This window comes from Rhizomucor pusillus, assembly GCF_041956525.1.
Source record: "Rhizomucor pusillus strain CBS 183.67 unplaced genomic scaffold VTP01scaffold_1, whole genome shotgun sequence".
NCBI classification, from domain to species: Eukaryota; Fungi; Mucoromycota; class Mucoromycetes; order Mucorales; family Lichtheimiaceae; genus Rhizomucor; species Rhizomucor pusillus.
This window is the reverse complement of record NW_027192143.1, coordinates 757,008-777,209: the sequence shown is the minus strand read 5'-3', so window position 1 is coordinate 777,209 and position 20,202 is coordinate 757,008. Positions and strand designations below refer to the sequence as shown.

At 45.1% G+C, this 20,202-nt stretch overlaps 9 protein-coding genes across 9 annotated transcripts; 6 read left to right on the top strand and 3 right to left on the bottom strand.

Moving 5' to 3' along the window:
- Positions 1 to 173: 173 nt before the first annotated feature.
- On the bottom strand, positions 174 to 2,809 carry VTP01DRAFT_343 (uncharacterized protein; the record flags this gene model as incomplete). Its single annotated transcript, XM_069382000.1, has 3 exons — positions 174 to 1,699; positions 1,758 to 2,642; positions 2,704 to 2,809. 3 exons carry the CDS (start codon positions 2,807 to 2,809, stop codon positions 174 to 176), a joined length of 2,517 nt encoding a protein of 838 aa, XP_069244763.1.
- Positions 2,810 to 2,989: 180 nt separating this feature from the next.
- Positions 2,990 to 5,028, top strand: VTP01DRAFT_342 (uncharacterized protein; the record flags this gene model as incomplete). Its single annotated transcript, XM_069381989.1, has 5 exons — positions 2,990 to 3,097; positions 3,153 to 3,214; positions 3,276 to 3,340; positions 3,410 to 4,357; positions 4,415 to 5,028. The coding sequence occupies 5 exons, from the start codon at positions 2,990 to 2,992 to the stop codon at positions 5,026 to 5,028; spliced, it is 1,797 nt and encodes a 598-aa protein (XP_069244762.1).
- A 347-nt stretch (positions 5,029 to 5,375) lies between these two features.
- On the top strand, positions 5,376 to 7,085 carry VTP01DRAFT_341 (uncharacterized protein; the record flags this gene model as incomplete). Its single annotated transcript, XM_069381978.1, has 5 exons — positions 5,376 to 5,520; positions 5,586 to 6,117; positions 6,172 to 6,296; positions 6,361 to 6,820; positions 6,902 to 7,085. 5 exons carry the CDS (start codon positions 5,376 to 5,378, stop codon positions 7,083 to 7,085), a joined length of 1,446 nt encoding a protein of 481 aa, XP_069244761.1.
- A 70-nt stretch (positions 7,086 to 7,155) lies between these two features.
- Positions 7,156 to 8,378, bottom strand: VTP01DRAFT_340 (uncharacterized protein; the record flags this gene model as incomplete). Its single annotated transcript, XM_069381967.1, has 5 exons — positions 7,156 to 7,683; positions 7,748 to 7,873; positions 7,936 to 8,093; positions 8,149 to 8,191; positions 8,247 to 8,378. The coding sequence occupies 5 exons, from the start codon at positions 8,376 to 8,378 to the stop codon at positions 7,156 to 7,158; spliced, it is 987 nt and encodes a 328-aa protein (XP_069244760.1).
- Positions 8,379 to 8,537: 159 nt separating this feature from the next.
- On the top strand, positions 8,538 to 9,701 carry VTP01DRAFT_339 (uncharacterized protein; the record flags this gene model as incomplete). The annotated part of the gene is made up of 8 exons (XM_069381955.1): positions 8,538 to 8,558; positions 8,626 to 8,708; positions 8,764 to 8,887; positions 8,952 to 9,053; positions 9,118 to 9,261; positions 9,315 to 9,427; positions 9,483 to 9,615; positions 9,672 to 9,701. The coding sequence occupies 8 exons, from the start codon at positions 8,538 to 8,540 to the stop codon at positions 9,699 to 9,701; spliced, it is 750 nt and encodes a 249-aa protein (XP_069244759.1).
- An 83-nt stretch (positions 9,702 to 9,784) lies between these two features.
- VTP01DRAFT_338 (uncharacterized protein) lies at positions 9,785 to 11,862 on the bottom strand (the record flags this gene model as incomplete). Its single annotated transcript, XM_069381944.1, has 5 exons — positions 9,785 to 9,847; positions 9,909 to 10,828; positions 10,883 to 11,048; positions 11,104 to 11,724; positions 11,782 to 11,862. 5 exons carry the CDS (start codon positions 11,860 to 11,862, stop codon positions 9,785 to 9,787), a joined length of 1,851 nt encoding a protein of 616 aa, XP_069244758.1.
- A 1,272-nt stretch (positions 11,863 to 13,134) lies between these two features.
- Positions 13,135 to 16,241, top strand: VTP01DRAFT_337 (uncharacterized protein; the record flags this gene model as incomplete). The annotated part of the gene is made up of 2 exons (XM_069381933.1): positions 13,135 to 13,239; positions 13,341 to 16,241. The coding sequence occupies 2 exons, from the start codon at positions 13,135 to 13,137 to the stop codon at positions 16,239 to 16,241; spliced, it is 3,006 nt and encodes a 1,001-aa protein (XP_069244757.1).
- Positions 16,242 to 16,550: 309 nt separating this feature from the next.
- Positions 16,551 to 17,311, top strand: VTP01DRAFT_336 (uncharacterized protein; the record flags this gene model as incomplete). Its single annotated transcript, XM_069381922.1, has 2 exons — positions 16,551 to 16,627; positions 16,699 to 17,311. 2 exons carry the CDS (start codon positions 16,551 to 16,553, stop codon positions 17,309 to 17,311), a joined length of 690 nt encoding a protein of 229 aa, XP_069244756.1.
- Positions 17,312 to 17,513: 202 nt separating this feature from the next.
- On the top strand, positions 17,514 to 19,119 carry VTP01DRAFT_335 (uncharacterized protein; the record flags this gene model as incomplete). The annotated part of the gene is made up of 3 exons (XM_069381911.1): positions 17,514 to 17,678; positions 17,737 to 18,169; positions 18,224 to 19,119. The coding sequence occupies 3 exons, from the start codon at positions 17,514 to 17,516 to the stop codon at positions 19,117 to 19,119; spliced, it is 1,494 nt and encodes a 497-aa protein (XP_069244755.1).
- Positions 19,120 to 20,202: the final 1,083 nt, after the last annotated feature.

Below are 20,202 nucleotides of genomic sequence, written 5' to 3'. Positions count from 1 at the left end.
AACATCTCTTGTATTAATGTACATGAAAAAAAAAAGAAGGAAAAAGAGTTAGAGCATTGATAGACTTGAAGGAATTCTACCATCAATAAGAGCATATATAGCATATGCCTGACAATGTCACTTTTCCATATAGGTTTTGCGATGTTAAGTCGTTTGCAAGATGTATTTATAAGTCAGCAAAATCGATTGACTAGGCCGATAGAAACAACGATCACAGTGACCTTGATGCGAGCATCTAGACGAAGATTCCACAATTTATCTAATATCGGTGCTTGGCCACCCCGCTCTTCTGCCCAATCTTCGATTCCTTCCTGACGAGTTGCTTCCGTTTCGGCTACCTCTTCCTGATTATTTTTTGGAACATCCTCTTGAGTATCTGCCGTAGCTTCCCGGGTTGACGTTGGCAGGAGTGGTACTGCTTGATATTCTCGTTGATTTGGTCTGGCATTGTTTTCGCCTTGGCTGCAAAGCGCAGAGCATATCCACTTTGTCATGGTACCGGTGCTCTGACTGAGATGGTAACTGACGAATACAAACAGCGCACTGGACACTATAAAATTCAACCACCATCCGATGCCTTGCGCTGCGCTTGGGTGTGCGAGCACCACGAGCAGTCCCTTGGTATCGCCAGCGAGCCACATATGGAACTGTCCAATGAACGTTTCGAGAGATATGCGACCAAAGAATATGAAAAACTTGGAAGAGGTGTTGCGAGCCTTGACTGTTGCGTTTCGGAGCGCAATGAATGCCAAGATGGGGATCCAGGAAATATACGGATGATAATGGTTGTAGACAATCTTGTTTTCACAGGAAAGTTCAAACAAAAAGTAGCCTGCCATGGCTACCACCGATGCGATCAGCGTCAGTTTCTTTGCCTTGGCATATGACGGATGCTCTTGGAGCCTGTGTTCCGTAAACTTGATCGTGCCGTAGGCAAACAGCATACCAATGTACACGATCCATGCATCCAATCCAAGACGGAACCGCCACTCTGCTGCGTTCCAATCCACATTGAAAAGCAAACGTAACACGCTGAATATGTCCTCGAGAACTCCAGGAGCGTGGATCAAGATCGTTGTGGCGACGGCCGCAGCTGCAATTTTTCCGAGCAAGAACCAGGGCGTTGTGTTTGCTCGATGTCCAGCATACATTGTAATCCATATGATAAGGAACCAGAAGGACACCAGCGGAGTGAAGTAGTAGCTAAGATAATCCGTGTCCATCACGTACTGCAGGACAAATGTGAGCAGATTCAGGCGCACCATCACATTTAATACCCGCGACAGGCCAAAATCTGCCTTTTTGTAAAAGAAGAAGAAGTGCCCGTAACCAGTTTGGAACAAATAAGCCGCCACAAGAATACGTATAGGGTTGTAAATGCCGGATATTGAAGATGCGCCAAGGAAATGATATATGAGGATGATTATTTGCATCCATCCTTTCCACTCATCAGTCTGGTCTCGGTTGAGGAAACCTTGATCGCCTTCCCGTTTAGATTTGAGGGTCAAAATGCCCGCCGCGAGCGTTGCTAGACACAAGGCTCCAAATGCAATGGAATCAAAGTTCTTTTGGGCCTTGCCGAAAATTTGAGTGCGATCCCCGAAATACATGTAAATTACACCCAATCCAAATATGAATAGGGCATCCAACACCTTTTCGCTAGGGAAGATTCGTCTGGCCACAGCCAATAGACCTTTTTCTAAGCGCCGCCCGCTCAGTTCCAGTATCTTGTAAATTTTCGATTCCGTTTAACCTACCGCTGCTAATAACATAGAGGCCTATAGGTACCCATGCGAGGAAAAATACAAAATAGATAGCTTGGTACCATTTCGGTACAGGATATTGGAAGCAGCAAGTGCTGTCCAGAGGAAAATGTTTGGGAAGCTGATTGTTGCATCGATAATTCAGTGCAAGCTGGACTTGCGAAGTCGTCGTTGGTGTATCGAAATGCAGGCCATCTTCGGTAATGTCGTCAATACCGTATGTCATTTTGTTCCATACAAAAGGTATAACGAGCGGTGTCAAGGCATTAAGGGACTCTTGTCTGTTCTTTAGATAAGTGTTCATGCTATCAACTCTTTCGATAGACATTGTTCGTTGTCGATCTGGTGATAAAAGTTCATATTTTGGAACTTCCACGGGAGAAAGAATGACAGCATCGGCCACTCGGCTAGATCGCTGAACGGCATCGAATACTCGATCCATAGCATCCTGCCAATCTTCTTTGTAATTTTCATCTAGGTAACGCATGTACCAAGCACCGGTACCCATAACCAGCAAGCTAGGCTGGGTCGCCGGGTTGATCGTCTTGAGCATATCGCTCGTTCGAGTTGTATTCAGGTACGGATCCCACCAAAACTCGAGTGTCAGCTGCAAATCGTTAAATTTGTAAAGTCTATCAGAGTGTTTTTCGCCAGTGGTATCTGCGTCGGGGCGGATCATTTTCACAAATGAGAAGAATTGCGTTCTCGCTATCGAGTCGCCGACATATAGAACTCGAGAATGGTTTAAACACACCGCTGTCTGCGAGGCGTCGTAGGTATGCATTATGCAGCCAGCAGGCTGCCATTTGTTGTGTTTGCTCGGGTCCAGCCACCACCCATCATTAAGCATAGACTTGCAGCGACTTCGGTCGTTTGGATCTGCAGAGTAAAGCGTTTAGCTCTCATCAGTGCACGTGCAAAGCGCATAGAGATAAGTTACATAGTATATATCGACATATGGAAGCCAAAAATACGAGTGCAAACGTAATGCAGAGAGCGATTTGAACGAGTTTCGAGTATGCAGTGGATGTTGTCGCGCCACTCATGGTGGAGCATGTCAAGTGAGAGAAAAGGCACAGAACATAGCTGGGTTTCTTGCTTTAAATAATTAGCTCGTCGGCATTGAGATTGTCGATCCTTTAAACCTTTCTTTCCATCCTTCTTTTCAGAAGACAACTCCCTATTTCTCCTCCATTTTGTTACATCAATAGCATGGACCATAAATCATGCGCACAGAGGAAACACATAAGGAAAACAGTTCGATATGGGACAGGGTTCGTGAACTAGGTGCACTTCCACCTGAAATCGACGATGAAGGCAATGTGGAGTACAAGGTCAGTGCACTCTTGTGTATGCATCTGTGTCGACAATTAACTCTTGGCTTTTTAGCTGAAGTTAGTAGACCCCTCACTAGACCGCCTTGATCATTTAATTACACAGCTAAAGTGGAGGTTCGCAACAAACGACTATGTGATATTTTATCATATTGCCAACTAACGTTGTCATTAATAGACTATCGGAGGGCAACGGCGAGGCCAGATATGAATTAGGGGTCGACGACAATGGTACTTTTGTCGGTATGTTGTATACACTTTTATTTGGACCTGGTAGATAGTCATATCAACATAAGTATATGTTGTCACTAGGTCTATCGCCAGAAGACATGTCTGCGTCGATGGCCACATTGCGACGTATGGCAAATGCTTTGGATGCAGATGTCTCAGTTATTCGTGAGATACCGCTTGATCAACTTGAGAATGCATTTGGCAAGGCTAAACCTGGTCGCAAAGTACTGGAAGCTCTCGTGAGACAGCGCCCTTCGGAAGACCAGGAACGTTTCACAGATATTCGCATTGCTATTGTCGGTGGCCACGGTGAGGGCAAATCGACACTGCTGGGCAGTATCACACATGGCATCAAGGACAATGGACGAGGCCGTGCACGGTTGAATTTGCTGCGCCATCGGCATGAAATTGAGTCCGGCAGGACCTCCTCCATATCCCATGAAATTATCGGCTATGACTCACAAGGTGTCATGATCAACTATGCCACTACCCACGTCAGTACCTGGGAAGATATCTGCGAAATGAGCAGCAAAATAGTTACATTTTTGGATACATGCGGTTACTCCAAATATTTGCGTACTACGATATCGGGTATGAGCGGATATGCTCCCGACTATGCATGTCTGGTCCTATCTGGAAACTCGGGGCGGGTCTCTGACATGGCTCGCGAACACTTCTCGTTGGCCTTGATGCTCGATGTCCCGCTTTTCGTTGTGATTACAAAGATTGATGCTGCATCCGACGAGCAGCTTCGACGCACACTTGGCAAGCTGTTTACTCTGCTCAGGGCCCCTGGCATAGATAAAGTGCCATTGATAATTCAAAGCGACAATGACTACATATCGTGCGCCTCCCGTTTAGCACACAGAGGGCCTGAAATTCCTATCTTCTTGGTCTCAAGTGTATCCGGCACAAATATCGACCGTCTTGGCAAGTTCTTCAATTTTTTGACAAGACCGTTCAAGCACTATGATGATTTACTGGAGGAGCCGGTAGAGTTTCAAATCGAAGAAGTTTATTTTCTGCCTGGTAGGGAATCTTGTTTGATGCTAGTTAGGTGATTGTTAACTTTTTCATATTGCGTAGACGTCGGCTCTGTTGTAGGAGGTGTGCTTCGACGTGGTAGAATCAATGTCGAAAGTGAAGAGTCCAGCAGGACGTATCATTTGGGTCCAGATTCTCGTGGAAGCTTTATACCCGTCACCGTGACCTCTATTCACCGACACCGTGTCCAAGCACGATATATACATTGTGGACAGGCGGCAACGCTAGCTATCAAGGGTGACCAGCTTGATCACCGGATTTTGCATCGTGGCATGGTTCTTTTGGGGACGGAGAATCCAATGTGCTATTATGAATTTGAAGCTGACGTTAGTGTCCTCTATCATCCAAGCGGTCTTACGGTTGGCACATGTGGCATCATACATTCTGGATCCGTGCGTCAGAGAGCTCGTGTTATTTCCATCCTCTCTACTACGTCAGAGAAGGATGGATGTGTCGGTTCTCGCGATTTTGGTCCGGGTTCAGAAGGAGGCGATCCAAACAACAACAAGCATTTGATAACCTCGGGGAATCAAGGGCGTTGTATTTTCCGTTTCATGGACAAGCCAGAATATTTGCGAACTGACGCTCAGATTCTCTTCATGGAAGGAAAAGCAAAGAGCATTGGAAGGGTATTGAACCTATTGAAGCAAGAATAACTTTTTTTTGGCTAGGACACTGATAAGTGTAATTTTTCCTAATTCGCCTAACCCCTTATATTTTTCTGCCGTTATTTCTACCTGTTTAAATTACCGCCAATGATATTCTATCCGCTAGAACGTGCTACACTCTAATAAAGTAATTAGGTATTCGCCACAAACTGCGTTGCAAACAAACAACGAATTTTGGATGGCATTAGTAGACAATGTTCTACGTTTGCTTGTTTGGAGTGTGGTTGCGGGCATTCTGCGAGACATGACATGAGCTTATCAATATAGAGGGAGAAAAAATTCATTTAAAACTAGATTATTCTTTCGCATTCTATACACACACACGCGTAGAAAGGATGAAAGCTACCTTGCTCATACTTGGAAGTCTCGGTGCAATAGCCGCTGCCGCTGCTGCAAACATCCCCGACGGCCATAGCAGAGATGCTCCCACACATATAATCAAGTTTAAACGCCAACCTTCAAACATGACGAGCAAGTTCGGTAAGGAAATGTTAGAATGCACCCTGCAGCTAATAATTGATTGCTAATTGCTGAAACAATACAAGCTCGTGATTTCATTGCTACCAAGCACCGCGAATACATCCTCACTACAAAGCTAAAGAAGCCAAAGTCATCTAAGAATTCGAAGCGAGAAGATGAAGACGAGGATGAGGATGAGCAGGATGAAATAGAAGCTGCAGACTACGATGACGACGACGATGAACAGGGTAATACGCAGATGGAAGATGATGACTCTGTGTATGCAGCAAGCTTCGAGCGTCAGCTCTCTCTGGATGCTATCGATATTGGTCCAGACTTTGTGGCCTTGGCTGGTAACTTCCCAGACAGCGCATTTATTGAGTTGCTGCATGGCGAAGAAGATATCGATTACGTCGAAGTCAATCAAGTGTACAAGGCCACGTTGATCCCGCCTTACCACGACCAAGTGCATCCCGAAGACGAATTGAAGCTCGTAGAGCAAAAGCAGCTAGAGAAAAGGGATATAAAGGTAGAAGCATGCCCGAACTGGGGATTATCGCGGATCAATCAGAGACTACTTGGAGATTTCGAATCGTATTCATACGACGAAACAGCTGGGTAAGTTTGACTTATTACATTGCTGCAAATCAAGTTTAATTGAAATTTAAACAGGCAAGGCGTTGACGTCTTTGTATTGGATACCGGCGTATATACGGGCCATAGTGACTTTGGAGGTCGTGCTGTTACTGTTGCGAATCTCGTTGAGCAAGAAGACGACAATGATATGGGTGGCCATGGTTTGTATAGAAACACCAACCAGAAAACTGAAAGCATCGATTCTATTGTTCACTATCGGTTTAGGTACCCACGTGGCCAGCAAGATCGCTGGTAAGGTCAACGGCGTCGCCAAGGCTGCAAACATTCGCTCTGTCAAGATTCTCAACCAACACGGTGATGGGTCAACAAGTGTCCTCATGAAGGGTATCTCTGAGATTATCAAGAACCACACCGCTGGTAAAACTGTCGTCAACCTGTCTCTGAGTGGACCCAAATCGCGTATCATCGATGAAGCCCTGTCAAAACTTGTCCGCGACTATAACATTCCTGTCTTCGCTTCCGCTGGCAATGCCGAAAATGATGCCTGCTACTTTTCTCCCTCGGCAAACGCAGATGTGTTTGCAGTTGGAGCTTCAGACAGCAAAGATCAAGTCGCCCCATATTCAAACACGGGTGCATGCGTCGATATTTACGCACCTGGTTCTGATATCTTGAGCGCATGGATCGGAAGCGCTGACAGCACAAGGAGCCTCGATGGAACCAGGTAATTTCTATATATATATATATATATATATACAAAACGAAATAATATTCTCGATTATCTCACTCGCTTTGATGGTTTCAGTATGGCGAGTCCGCACGTTGCAGGTATAGCAGCAAGCTTAATGTCCAAGCAATCTTTCAAATCGGCAGCAGAAGTCTACGAAGCTTTGAAATCTGCAGCAACAAACGGTGCCTTGACGTTTGCAGACCCTGATAACACGAATAATCACAATTTATTAGCATACAATGCTGGGTACAGCTCGTAATTCCTCTTTTCCCATTAAACTGCTGGCAGAATAATGGAATCATAACATAATTTATGCATTTGTCCATTTCCTACTGCTTCATCGCATCGTCGTTGTTACCCTCATTCTTGGCTTCCGCACCGGTGTTTCCAGAATCCTCTACATTATCGCCACCCTCTTTCTCGCTTATTTCAAAATCCATGTCCGCTGTGTTGAGGTATTCACTGACGCTTCCGTTATCATCGTCTTGTCCAGTGTTGACCATCTCGTCAAAGAAATCATTGTTCGCCTCTGACATGTTGCTCTCAACGTTAGCACCTTGTCCATTTGACACGTGATATCCTTGATATGCGTTTACAGAAGCTCCAGGTGCTGCATTGTCTTTTGGAACATTTGATTCGTTGTTGTTCGCAGAGTTGGCTTGGGATTGATCAATATTTACATGTTGCTGCATATGATGAGGCTGTCCGGGTGAATGTTGATATGACGAAAGGCCGCCAGGCGTCAGCTCTGGTTCTTGTTGCAAGCCAGGTACTGGAACAGGATGTGACAATCGAGAATCATTCACAAGCTCAACACTCATAGATTCTGCAAGCGCAGTTTTTGCTGCATCCATATCCTCAATTAACGGACAAGCTGTTAAGTATTTTCTGATAACTGGCTAGTTTTCCCGTCTTACTCACTGCTATTGAGGATGCTGTGTTCAATTTTTCGAATAAACTCCAGTATGATTTTGCCTTGTCTTGTAATTTCTTAATATTTTGTTCCATTTCATTTTCGGTATCTTGTAATAGTGTTTGTTGTTCTTCCTGTAGTAATTGGCATTACTTTAGTGTTCGGGCTCGATTATGCCATTGGTTGCTGCACGTACTATCTGCCTTTGGATCTCTTCCTTATTATGCGAGTTATCGAGCTGTGGTGGTAAAACGGATGCTGCGCTGTATGGTGTAAATATCTCGGACAAGTAGTCGTGGTTTCGCTTATAACGCGCCATGGCGATATCGCGTGCGGAGATGTCATCGAGCTCATCTGTCAGGAATCGTCAGATCAATGCAAAACTTCACGGCCTGGAGCTTTTGCTTACCTCCAGAAGGCTCTTCGTCCTCGCCGGGTGCTCGCTGCGGCACCTGCAGACAAAACCGTGAATGCTAGTTCATATTTTGTCTCTGAGTAGAGTCATACTTTATTCTGTACCCGCTTTCTGTGCATAGCTCCTGGATCAGCAACAGGAGCCATTGGTCTCATTTGTGTTGTTCCCATATATTGTGGAGGTACTCCCACTTGATTTGGCATTCCACGGTATGCTGCAGACATGATCGCAATTTCGTTAAAGAGGAACAGTCGGACGATTGCTGCAGTTTCGCGATTTTAAAGTCACGCAGTGCTCCGTTCATCGTCTGGGTTATCCGCGCAAAAGGGCCGCGTAATTCCTCGGCTTGAACCTGACTTGAATACTCTCGAGAAAAATCACAAATGACATCCATAGGCACAGGAGTAAGGTTTATTGCATTACTGTTTGCATTCATACTTGCTAACCAGTGCTTGTGGTCTGCTTGTTTAGTACGACCTCTCAGTTTCTACTTATTCCCCTGACGGTCGCGTTTTCCAAGTAGAGTATGCCAATAAAGCGGTAGACAACAGCGGGTATGCTTGACCATTACGCCGATTACGAAAGTACAATGTTGCTGACTATATACAGGACCGCTGTTGGTTTGCGAGTGAAGGATGGTGTCGTCCTTGCTGTTGAAAAGCTCATCCAGTCAAAACTGCTAGTCCCTGGAGCCAACCGACGTATCCAGAGCGCCGATTTACACATTGGAATAGTAAGCAAACGACGTTACCATGCTGCTGCGAGGAAAGGTGTCTCAAACATATGGACAATTGCAGGCATCTGCCGGTCTGATAGCCGACGGTCGACATCTTGTTAAACGCGCACGCGACGAAGCCCAAGCTTGGAGAGATATCTATCGACAGCCGATTCCAGGAAAGGTAGCGGATTTCAAGATTGTTGTTTGTGGATATTATTCAATATTGATTCAGTTTGCGTTTAAAGACTATAGCAGACCGTCTAGGTCAATACGTTTCCGCATACACATTATACTCCAGTGTACGTCCCTTTGGCTGCAGCGCTATAGTCGCCGCTGTGACAGACGAAGAACCTTCACTTTACATGATTGAGCCTTCTGGCGTATATTGGGTGAGTTTATATCAATTTCGACGTATCGAACAATCTTCTAAGTTCCATTCCAGGGATACCACGGTTGCGCGGCAGGCAAAGGAAAGTCAGTTGCAAAGACCGAGATCGAGAAACTTGACCTTAGCAACATGACTGTCCGTGAAGCAGTAAATGAAATCACTCGAATGTAAGCATCCCGTCCATAGCAGTCGACAAGAGATATTAATCATTATCATTTATAGCATCTACACTTGTCATGACGATGCAAAGGACAAGGACTTTGAACTTGAACTTAGCTGGATCTGCGCAGAATCAAAGTACAAGCATCAGTTCGTGCCAAATGATATCAAAGAAGAGGCTGAAAGATTGGCAAAGGTAAGATAGCTCGTTGATACATGTATTTCATTCATATAAACATATGTATTTCATAGGAATCGATGGACGAGGAAATGGAAGATTAACGATGATTCGCAGCTGAATAAAGCGAAGATTTTTAAAACAGTACAGCAATGCTACGAATTTGTATACGATTTGAATTTGAAATCTATGAGAGGATCTCTCTTCCAATGATGCGCAGATTGCCACGCGGACGGACGTCGTCAGTCAGCTGTAAGAATCGTATCGTCAGTACAGAAGACGAATTACATGATTTTGAAAGCACTATTTACCTGGTAACAACCATGAACGCGGATCTCTTGGAGATGAGGACAGTTATCGATCAACTCCTTCAGGACGAAATTGTCCATTGCACGGACAAAGCCAAAGTTAGCCTGATGGAGTGAAGTGCAACCGATTCCTTCGAATCCTTCTCCAGCGCCAGCAAGAACTTCCAATCCATTTGCTGTGATGTTGTCCAGACTATGCAAGTTGATGTACTTCAAAGTCTTGTGAGAGTGTCGAACAATCTCCTTCAGGGCTTCGTCATCAACTTGTAGACATCGAGAAAGGTCCAAGCAATCCAAACCACTCTTCTCTTTTTCCTTCCAGCCCTTGAACAACTTTTGAACGCCTTCTGATGTAATCAGTTCACATTGGGTCAATGATAACGAGCTCAGTTGGGGGCAGTAGGGCAGCAATCCTTTTAGCAAGGTATCATCATCGAGCAAAGAGCAACCCCGCATTGCAAACACCTTCAAATTGTTTCCGATCTTGCTGAGCATATCGATAGTTGACTGGGACGTTGGTTGCTGCTGTTTCGCATCAGGATACTCCAATTCGAGAGATTTCAACTTGCGAAGTCTGGCTATTATCTCCAACCAGTCGTCCGTGAGTTTCGACAGGTGTTTCAATCTGAGATGCTTGAAATTGGGGCAACATTTCACGAGCTCTTCTAGGCAATCCTTATCAAATCTCGCAGTGTCTGTAATCTTGAACGTTTCCAACCTAGAGCCGATATTTCTAAAGAAGCCGATCCAGGCCTCCTTGGTAACGAGGAACGGTCCCGAAAATTCGACAGATCGTAAACGATGCAGACGTTCGCCGTAGAAATCAATAACCTTGGATGTAATGCGACCGCAGTAAACTAATCTCAGAGTTTGCAAATCTGGGCAGAAGTGGGCGACATTCATTAAGCCATTCTCATCGACGTCTAAATTTCAAGATAAGTTCGATGCTTCACAGTTGTCAAAGCTCTGAAACATACTTGTGCAATCGTATAAATTGAGATTTATGACGCGAGGCTCCATGAAGAGTCGTGCAGTTTGATTTGTGAGTTTCCGGTTACGACAGATAATCTTGGCTACTTTATCCATGCTACTGAAGCTAATTTCACCAAGTGCTTCAACATCATCAATGTATTGCGCCACGATCTAAGTTATGTTGTCAGTTATAGCTTAAAATACAGAGCGTTATTCTTGGACGTACTTCGATACAAATATCTTGAAGACTTGGTACTTGCAAATAATCACTGGAGGATTGAAGCATTCGACGTTTCTTTGCAGGCGATTTCCTCTTGGGTTTGGGGTTCTTCCCAGCCAGGCAACGGGGACATACGCTGTCTAATTCGACATCTGGCGTGGAATTTGCTGGACGAGCGAATCTGCTCTTGCATTTTTGACAAAAGAGCACTCTCGTACGTCCTGGTTGTGCGCGGCGAGACGGTCCAGGGCGTAAATCCCAATCGTCCTCGTCGTCCTCGTCGTCATCATCATCATCGTCCTTATCACCCTTCGCCTTGCGTTTTTTGGAGGAGGACCCCGTCTTTCCTGAAGAGGCTTTTGCTGTCGCTGCAGATGCTCTTTGGGCAGCTGCTCTTGTTCTATAAGGCGTGTACAGAATCCCGACGGTTTCGGTTGACGATGTCGCAGCGTCTGCTGCGGAAGACGAAGCTGCAGAGTTGTTCGACTGTTCCTGAGTAGCCTCTTGCTCATTCTCCGTTGCGTTTTCTTCTGTTCCTTCCCTGTCGTTCCTAGATTCTTCTTGGCGTCGCTGGCGAGCTTCTCGAGCTGCCCGTCGATTGCGATTCTCAACCCTAATGCCGAGTTCCTGAGGAGATGTCAGCACAGAGACCAGATCATCGTTTTGAAAGTCAACTATACATACACGCAGGAAGCTAGTAAGAGCAGAAGTTGGTCCACGGACGTTGTTTGTTGGTAGATTCTGCTGATCGTTGTTTGCAGACATTTCTACGTCGGCTGAAGAAGAGAAAAATGTCGACAAAGAATGCCCCTTATGCGATGACCGTCATCAATTGACCAACTCAGCCACGATGCTCCGCATACATCGCAAACGGACATCTCTCGTAATTTCATTATGCCTCGTTTGCCAATCTCCTCTTAACACAATAGATGAATTGCATAATTATACGCATATATCAATGCTACTTCAGCTATGCATGCCCCATAAATGCGAAAAGAGACCATTACATATTCAATAATACGGACAGACAAAACCTAGCTAACATTAGCGTAGTTTCCCTCGGGTCCGAATGTAATTGCTAGAGCCATGCTATGCATATATCGTATATCTTGTACTTAAATGGACAAATTCTTTGCTTACAAGAAAAGCGTAGGCTGCCATTTCTCAGTGTTCATGGATAGATAGCAATCGTATGTAAGGCACAATCTAAGGTATATTGGTCAAAATAATAACAATATTCGTGTAAACTTCAGCTGACAGCAGGACTATATATCTGTCCAACCCAAATCGCAGTGCTATTGAGTTGTGCCGCATAAAACTGAATGAGAATGATTTCGTCGGTCAAAGCAGGCTTACAAGTGCTTATTTGTTGATTGTATTTATTGATAGTATCCCTGCTGTTCCTTGATGCTCTGTACAAATAAGCGCAGAGGAAGTTGGATGGATCATGCAAGGATTCCATGATTTGCACCGCAATCATGATTTTTAATGAGAAGAAGTTCTCTCATCAATGTTAATACTATTTCTTCGCTTGTACTCTAGTCTTATTGTTTTCGACAGTCAGCTATCATACAGTGATGATACAAAGGAAAATATACACGAAGTGATTAGTGATATAAGTATCACAGAACTGAGTATCTGCGATGAAGACTTTAACCAAGGCTGTTCCATTTACTGAAATATAAAGTGGAGCGTCTGGAAAATCGCATAGTATGGACTATGATACTACGTAACTGTGTGTCTCTGTTGATCTTTTCAATTTATTCTCATTGCTTCAAGTTACACCGCTTCGGCAATATGTAGAGAATTTGAATTGACGAATCACTGCAATGTCTATCAAATTAAAAAAAAATCAGGCTACTGTAGCAATGTCTTGGTGCTAGGTGAAAGTAGTAGTGTCTCAGTGCAAATGGTTTTGCGTTTGTCTTGTGATATGTGAAATGTCATGCAGAGATTAATCAAATTCTAAACTCCTGTGAACCCCGGAATTCACGACTCGGTGTTCCTGAAGTCAAGCCCCAATGATCATTCCGCGTGATGGACTATTTTTCGACATTTAGAAAGCGAATCGTTCCTCAAAAAGCACAACCTACAGCCGCCATGCAGCTGGCTAAGTTCCACAAGTGTTGGGACTACGTCCACGTAGGTATCTAGTTACTTGCGAAGCTTTGGGAGCATTGCAGCTATGCTCCTCATCCAGGTCGGTTCAGGGCACGCTGACAATGACATGTTCTGTTTTGCAGAATATCTTTATCGTCGAAGACCGAAAGACAAACATGCACGTACAGCAAACCGAGATACCCAGCAAGCTTCGACAAATGGTCGATATGCTCGTGGACGAGGAAGCGAGGCAGGAGGATAACACGACTGGAGTATGCATGGAATACTTTTTGAAGAATGGCGTACTGCAATACCTTGTGAACGTCTGCGAAAAGTCGGATTATCCAGTTGGTATTCGAGGAGAAGCTATACGTACGATTGCAAACATGGTCGATTTGCTTGACGATCGCTTCCTGGTCCACAATGCCGTACACAAACCGACGATCAAATTACTTCGATTTTGCGTCTTGGATGAACGCCTGAGTGATGTATATCACGAGGATCTAGTGGACTTGATGTACATCATCTGTTCCAAGATACATGGTTTTCCAGCTCTACTGAATATTTTCTTCCACGATAAGCAATGGTTGACAACACCGCAGAAACCACAAAGACATATCGATCCGACAACAGATGCCATATCACAAGAGGAATCTTTAAATGGTTCATTGCCATCAAAAGAACAACCGAGGAAACCGGAATACGAGTTTCTACTTTTCACATATCTACTTCGATTTGTCCATCGCGAAGGAAGAGCCGGTGATTTTGCGCGTACCGGGCTACTATTTATAATGGAAATGGCTACGAATCAGCTTGGAGAATTCATTCTGGAATCTGATTTTGCAACTATCATGGCGGCCGGCTTGGGAGCTTTGTATTCGCAATTACCACGAAAGTTGGTCATCAAGGACGAAGAAGAGATCAATGCACATCCAGCATCGTATCTCTTAGGGCAAGACCTCGATCCACGCACAGCACCCTCGGGACTAGGGGTGGAAGTTTCCAGCTCTCCAGAGTTCAAATATCAATTGGATTCTTTCCTCAAACTCCTTGAATTCTGTCAGGACGTTCTGACGCGCTGTCCAAACCAAGAAATATCGCTGAGACTTTTACAGAGTATCAGAACGATATTCTTGGAGAATATTTTGTATCCGTCTATACTCGAGTGCTCTGATATTGATGGATCGGCTGTTGCGGTTATCAGCTATATTGATTTGATATTACAAACGCTGCAGCAAGAAGATTTAGCGGACGTTGTTGTTCGGTTTCTAATGGACGAAAGCGATGATAATGAAAATGGCGGCAGCGAAGACAAAGCAGTAAACAGGAACATGAACTCCTCAAATAATGTGTTTGCTGGTATCGAGCTGGCGAATTTCCAGAGCTCACCATATTTTACCGCAGCTGAAAGATTTACACTCAAGGATCTTATTTTCAGCCGTCTCAAATCAAGCTCCCAACCCACGGTAATTGCAACCCTCAAACTGCTAAGGACACTGATCAGCCAGCACTGTCGCTACTCGCTTCGGCTTTTATCTATTTGCCCAGACGATACCCGTCGTGCAACTGATATCGGATCGAAAGCACCATCCACAATTATATCACATCACATCCGCGAAATCGAGCTATACTTTTCCCTGATCACAGCCATTGACGAGTCTCATGCCGAGGATGTGCTATCTTATGGCTACGAAGAATATCTGCAGGATATCGAATCGTACATGGACAGTGATACTTGTTACCAGCAAATGACAGGTCTGGTGGGATTCCAGGAAGGAAGAAAAGGCAGCAGAACACCAAGAAGCGAAAGACGCAGAAGTTTCAAGTATAAGCAACGCTTCGAAGATGCTAACAAAAGTTTCAACCGTCCTGCCGATTATGGCATCAGCAAATCCAAAGCTAAATTGTTTCGACATCGCTTGTTGCCAACTGATCCATTGCTGCAAATATTGCTCGGCCTTTTATCACATTTCTTTGCACAGTCTTCTGAACTTAACCTGGCACTGACTGGCGTCATATCGGCATTAGCAATGTGCCCCTACCGCAGCTTGGAAGGCTGGATTGCTTTCAGGGAAAGCGATCGTACGAACCCGGACGATGTGCTCGTTCTGAATGCAAATGGAAACGCAGCAGAGAAACTACGGGTCCGTGCGCACGACATATATGCACATTTTGAAGACAGTCAGGTACAGGAAGACCTGGACGACGATGATGACCGATCTTTGGACTATGGACTGGACCGTAATTCGACCCACATGACAAACCCGACACAGTTCAAGTCGTTTCCTCCATTTTTTACCTTGTTTCGCACGTTGACCCAACAGGTCGATTATTATCGCTCAGAAATTGACGGATTTGATAAATTACTCCAAGAACGGCGAAATGGGCTCATGTTCGTCGATGTCCATCCTGTATCGCCCACTGCGTCGGTATCTGTTAGACGAGGATCTATACATCCAACAACCACGATACCCGAAAACAATGCTGTATCTAGTAGCACGCAGGGAGGACTAGTCGCATCAGCCGGCGCTTCTTCGCCAAAGAGTGGAGTATTTGGAAGACGCGCATCTGTGTTGCGGCCAACCAACCTTCCACCGCCTACGCCTATGAAATCGATCTCCTCGTCGACAACAGCAGCGGCAGCAGCGATGGCAGCAGCAGCGGGATCTTTAATGCTCGGCCAGCAAAACAGCCATATCTCGCACTCATACCCAACACTATCCAATCCTATATTGACCAACCCGCTGTCTCCTCTAGCAATCCATGCTCGAAGAGCACAGAGTATCCGTATTCAGCCGCTATTCCCCTCTAATTTCGTTACGGAACACGAAGAGCCTATCTTGGACCTAGATGAAGATGATGAAGACACCTTTGCACCGAGAGCAGCAAACCCGTCACAAACGAGAAAGATGGACAAGTCTACAGAGATTTCTTTGTCCACGGTTCTCAACAATGTTGTGATTCTGGAAGAGACAATTAAGGAATTTGTCGCCATCATGCAGGTCCGAAGAAGTCTAGGTATTGATGAAATCCGATACACCTAAACAGTTACCCGCAATCTGTATACTATTAAATCGGCTATACTATTTTTATTTTTCTTTGAGAATTTCCGATTAAAGTGCGTTTTGTGCTAGCACTGTCTCTGACAAGGCATCCGGCCTGTTATGCTCCCGATGTCTTGTATTGTACTGTAATGTTAGACAAAAGTTTACCTGGTAACCTCAACTTGCCCATCCGTTTCACATAGCGCAAGCTGGCGTCAGACGGACAATTTTTTCTCCGTGAGAGACATATACTGTGAAGAGTGCCCACCTGGCCACACACTGCTCTTTTCTGCATTGTTTCTCGGCAAAATGCCTTTAAAACTAATCGGAGCTGGCTATGGAAGAACTGGTACCGTATCTTTGCGTACACCGCTCAACATACTCGGGTAAGGTATTAGACTGCACTTGAAGGATTTGTTTGTGGCGTGTATGCAGGAACTTACCGAGCTGGTTGTAGTTACAATGCCCACCATATGCTATCCTTGATCGGGGATCCTGACTGCGATCCTAGCATGTTTGAAAGAGCATTTGATGATCCCAAGTCGGTCGATTGGGACAAGATATATGAAGGATACGACACAGCTATGGACTGGCCCACTGTTGCATTCTGGGAAACCTTGAGCGAAAAGTATCCCGACGCTAAAATCATTCTTACGGTGCGAGATGCTGAATCCTGGTACGGGTCTGCTACAAAGACAATCTTCTCCAGGATTATGCAGGAGGAATATACCATTGAAGGTTATCCGCCTCACTATATACGGTGCGCAAATATGGCCCGCAAGATTGCTATGGATGGAACTTTCGGAGGACCCAAGAATATGCGTGACAAGGATGCCATTTGTAAGATATTCAACGAACATGTCGAGTATGTCAAAAACAAGGTCCCAGCAGATCGTCTTTTGGTTCTGGAACTCGGCGCGGGATGGGAGTCGCTGTGTGCTTTCCTCGGCAAACCCGTACCTGATATGCCCTATCCGACGTCAAACAGCGCTGAGGAATTTACTCAGACGATGGCTGAACGAAACTTTGAGAAGATGGCAAAGGCAAGTGCAGCACCCGCTAAAGCATAAAATTATTGTAAAGTAGATAAGCAAATAAAGAAACAAAGGGAAAACTTTCTATAGCCAACAGGCCAGAAAAAATTACATTTCCATCTGAAATGATACAGTAGCCAGACATTGCATTCTTTTGACTTATGCGGGACACGAGATTTCGAGTATAGCATTCCAGCGATGGAATATCCAGTTTTGGCTTCTTCTTCCTACCCTTGCAATGTCGTCAACCTACTACGCGCTCATATTCGTATATGTTACTGTATTCTGCCTTTTATTTGTCTCTGCTGAAGCAAGCCGCCTAGATGAATGGCCCCTTGGAAATATCAACCGCAGAAAAGTCGAACCTTTCAAGGGAAAAGGCAGAATCGACAAGAGACAACCTGTGAGTTCCCAAATAGCATCTTTAAACGAAATATCATATTCAAAACAATTGCACAAAGGGCAACAACAACGATACTGCGCAAAGCACAAACAAGCAGCCTCTTGATCTTGTCTATTACTGGGGCCAGGGTGGACGAGAAGAGAAGGCTTTGTCCCATTATTGCGATCAAGAAGGCGTGACAATGATTGTTCTATCCTTTATAGCAGACTACACAGGCGGAAAGCGGAACTCACCTGTATTGAATCTCTCAGACAAGTGCGATGATGTTGAAAACTGTGAGCAAGTCGCTCAGGATATCAAGTACTGCCAGCAGCATGGAATCAAAATGTTACTTTCAATGGGAGGGGCAGCGGGGCCATATCACACGCAATCCTGGGATCCAGATTTGTTGGCTTGGTGGGTTTGGAACAAATTCTTGGCTGGCGAGGACAGAACTTTATCAAGACCTTTTGGGGATGTAATATTAGACGGTATCGATTTTGATCCGGAATGTAAGTATCTGATTTCTAAAGCCCTCTAGCATGGATTAACGTACGTCTGTGCAGTGACCGACGGGCGTGGATACGATAAACATATTGATACCCTTCGACACTTGTTCAAGACCGTATATCCTCCTCGCCAATTCTATATCACAGCAGCACCGCAATGCCCTGATTTGGATGCTTATGATGGCAACGCAGTATACAACATTCTTCATCCTAGTAGTCCAAAGTATGACTCATATCCTGACATGGTCTTTGTGCAGTTCTACAACAATTATTGCTCGGCAGCATCCTTTTCTCCTTCCTCCAAAAACCAGCAACACTTCAACTTTGATGAATGGGACAAGTGGGCTGCACAAGAAACGAAAGGCAAAGCAAAAGTACTCCTTGGTGTGATGGGAAAGGAAAATCATATGGACACCGGCTACGTCGATTACGAAAAGATGACCCTGATATTGGACAACATTAAAGAAAAAAGCAGCTTTGGAGGAGTAATGATGTGGGATGCTCGATACGCTTATGATAACCCTGTTCCTGCTCTGAGCGGTATCCAGTACGGTGAAGCCGTAGGGCGGTATCTATCAGAGCCCGGTACTGCAAAAGTACAGCAGCAAACTATGGCCTTGTTCCGCGAGACAAATTCAGGCCAAGCTCAAGACTTTGGTAGCACCCCAGTCCTTCCAGTACTGCTAGCCCCTGTTCCTCACACCAGTTCCCGGCTTCCCTGTGCAGGCCAGAATTTCGTACTCCTCCGACCTTCGTCCTGCAGCGAGCTTGTTCGAAGTTTTGGTGCGGATAGTAACCTCATCAACAATCATTTGAGTCGACTAGGTATCGATCCAGAAGCGTCCCTTGTACCTGGATCGACTGTGTGCGTGGCAGCTGGGAAGCCCGAAGGTTCATCGCTGGCTATCCAGTATGTTCACAATGGCACTCTGTCTCAATCCCTAGTCTTGTGAAAAAAAATATCAAGCAATGACTAACAGTACAAGAAAATAAAGTATAGCGTGTTTATTGGCATCTGCACCTATCCGTTTCTGAACACTGTGGCTATTCTACCGTACCTAGGGAACTAGGAAATTCTATGAACATCCGAAAGAGAAGTACTACCCTTTTTAGGCCGGTCAGCGGGGCCGGGGCAAAAGAACTGCAGGGATAAGACATACATTTACTGCAGTGAGGAACTTCATCAGAAAGAAGCATGATGCAACAAAAGAAGGCCTCTAACGAAAAAGAACCCAGTCTGCACCTCAGTTGCTCTTCTTTTTTTCTTTTTTTTTCTTTTTTCTCTCAACACCCAATTACTATGTTTATCTTTAAGAAGAAAAAAGTTAACGAGGACAAGGTTTTTCCAGATGACAGCTCCTCAACAAAGTCTGAGAGAAAGAAAGCACCTTTCGCCGCACTCCCCACCACGCGCTTGATCAGTGAACGGCTGCTAAACGCTGTCGTTGACAAGACCACGATAACTGCTGCAACACTTTCTCGACCGAATACAGACTACCAACCGGATTTTCTCAACTCTTCCAAATCTTATGTATTATCGAACAAGTATGTTGATCAGTACATACGTTAAAGCACCTTATACATGCTAACTGGCTAATAGTTCGTCGCAAACGGTCACGGATAGACATGAAGCACAAGATGCTGCTGTTGGCACTGATGACACAGAGGGGGCGTTTGTATCACAGCTGCATCCCGCCCAAGACACCCACATTGCATCTTGCAGCGAACCAACAGAAAATGAACAATCAATATCTCAGTCAAATCACATTGGCGTTTCGGATGCATCGACGCAAGTGACAGAACCTAATAGTTGCTCATCACCCGACGATCCTTGTCAAAAGCTTGACCACGTTCCCGACCTGCCCCCTGCGACGGCGGAAGAAACGGTATCTACCAGCCCACCGCGCACGAGCACGGAGACTGTGACAGATAGCGGATTTTACGACAACGAAGAGGCTGCAGCCGACAGAGGTGCTAGCGTGTATCCGCCAGACAAGATTGAAGATGAGCTCGAATGCTTTACCTATTTCGTTCAG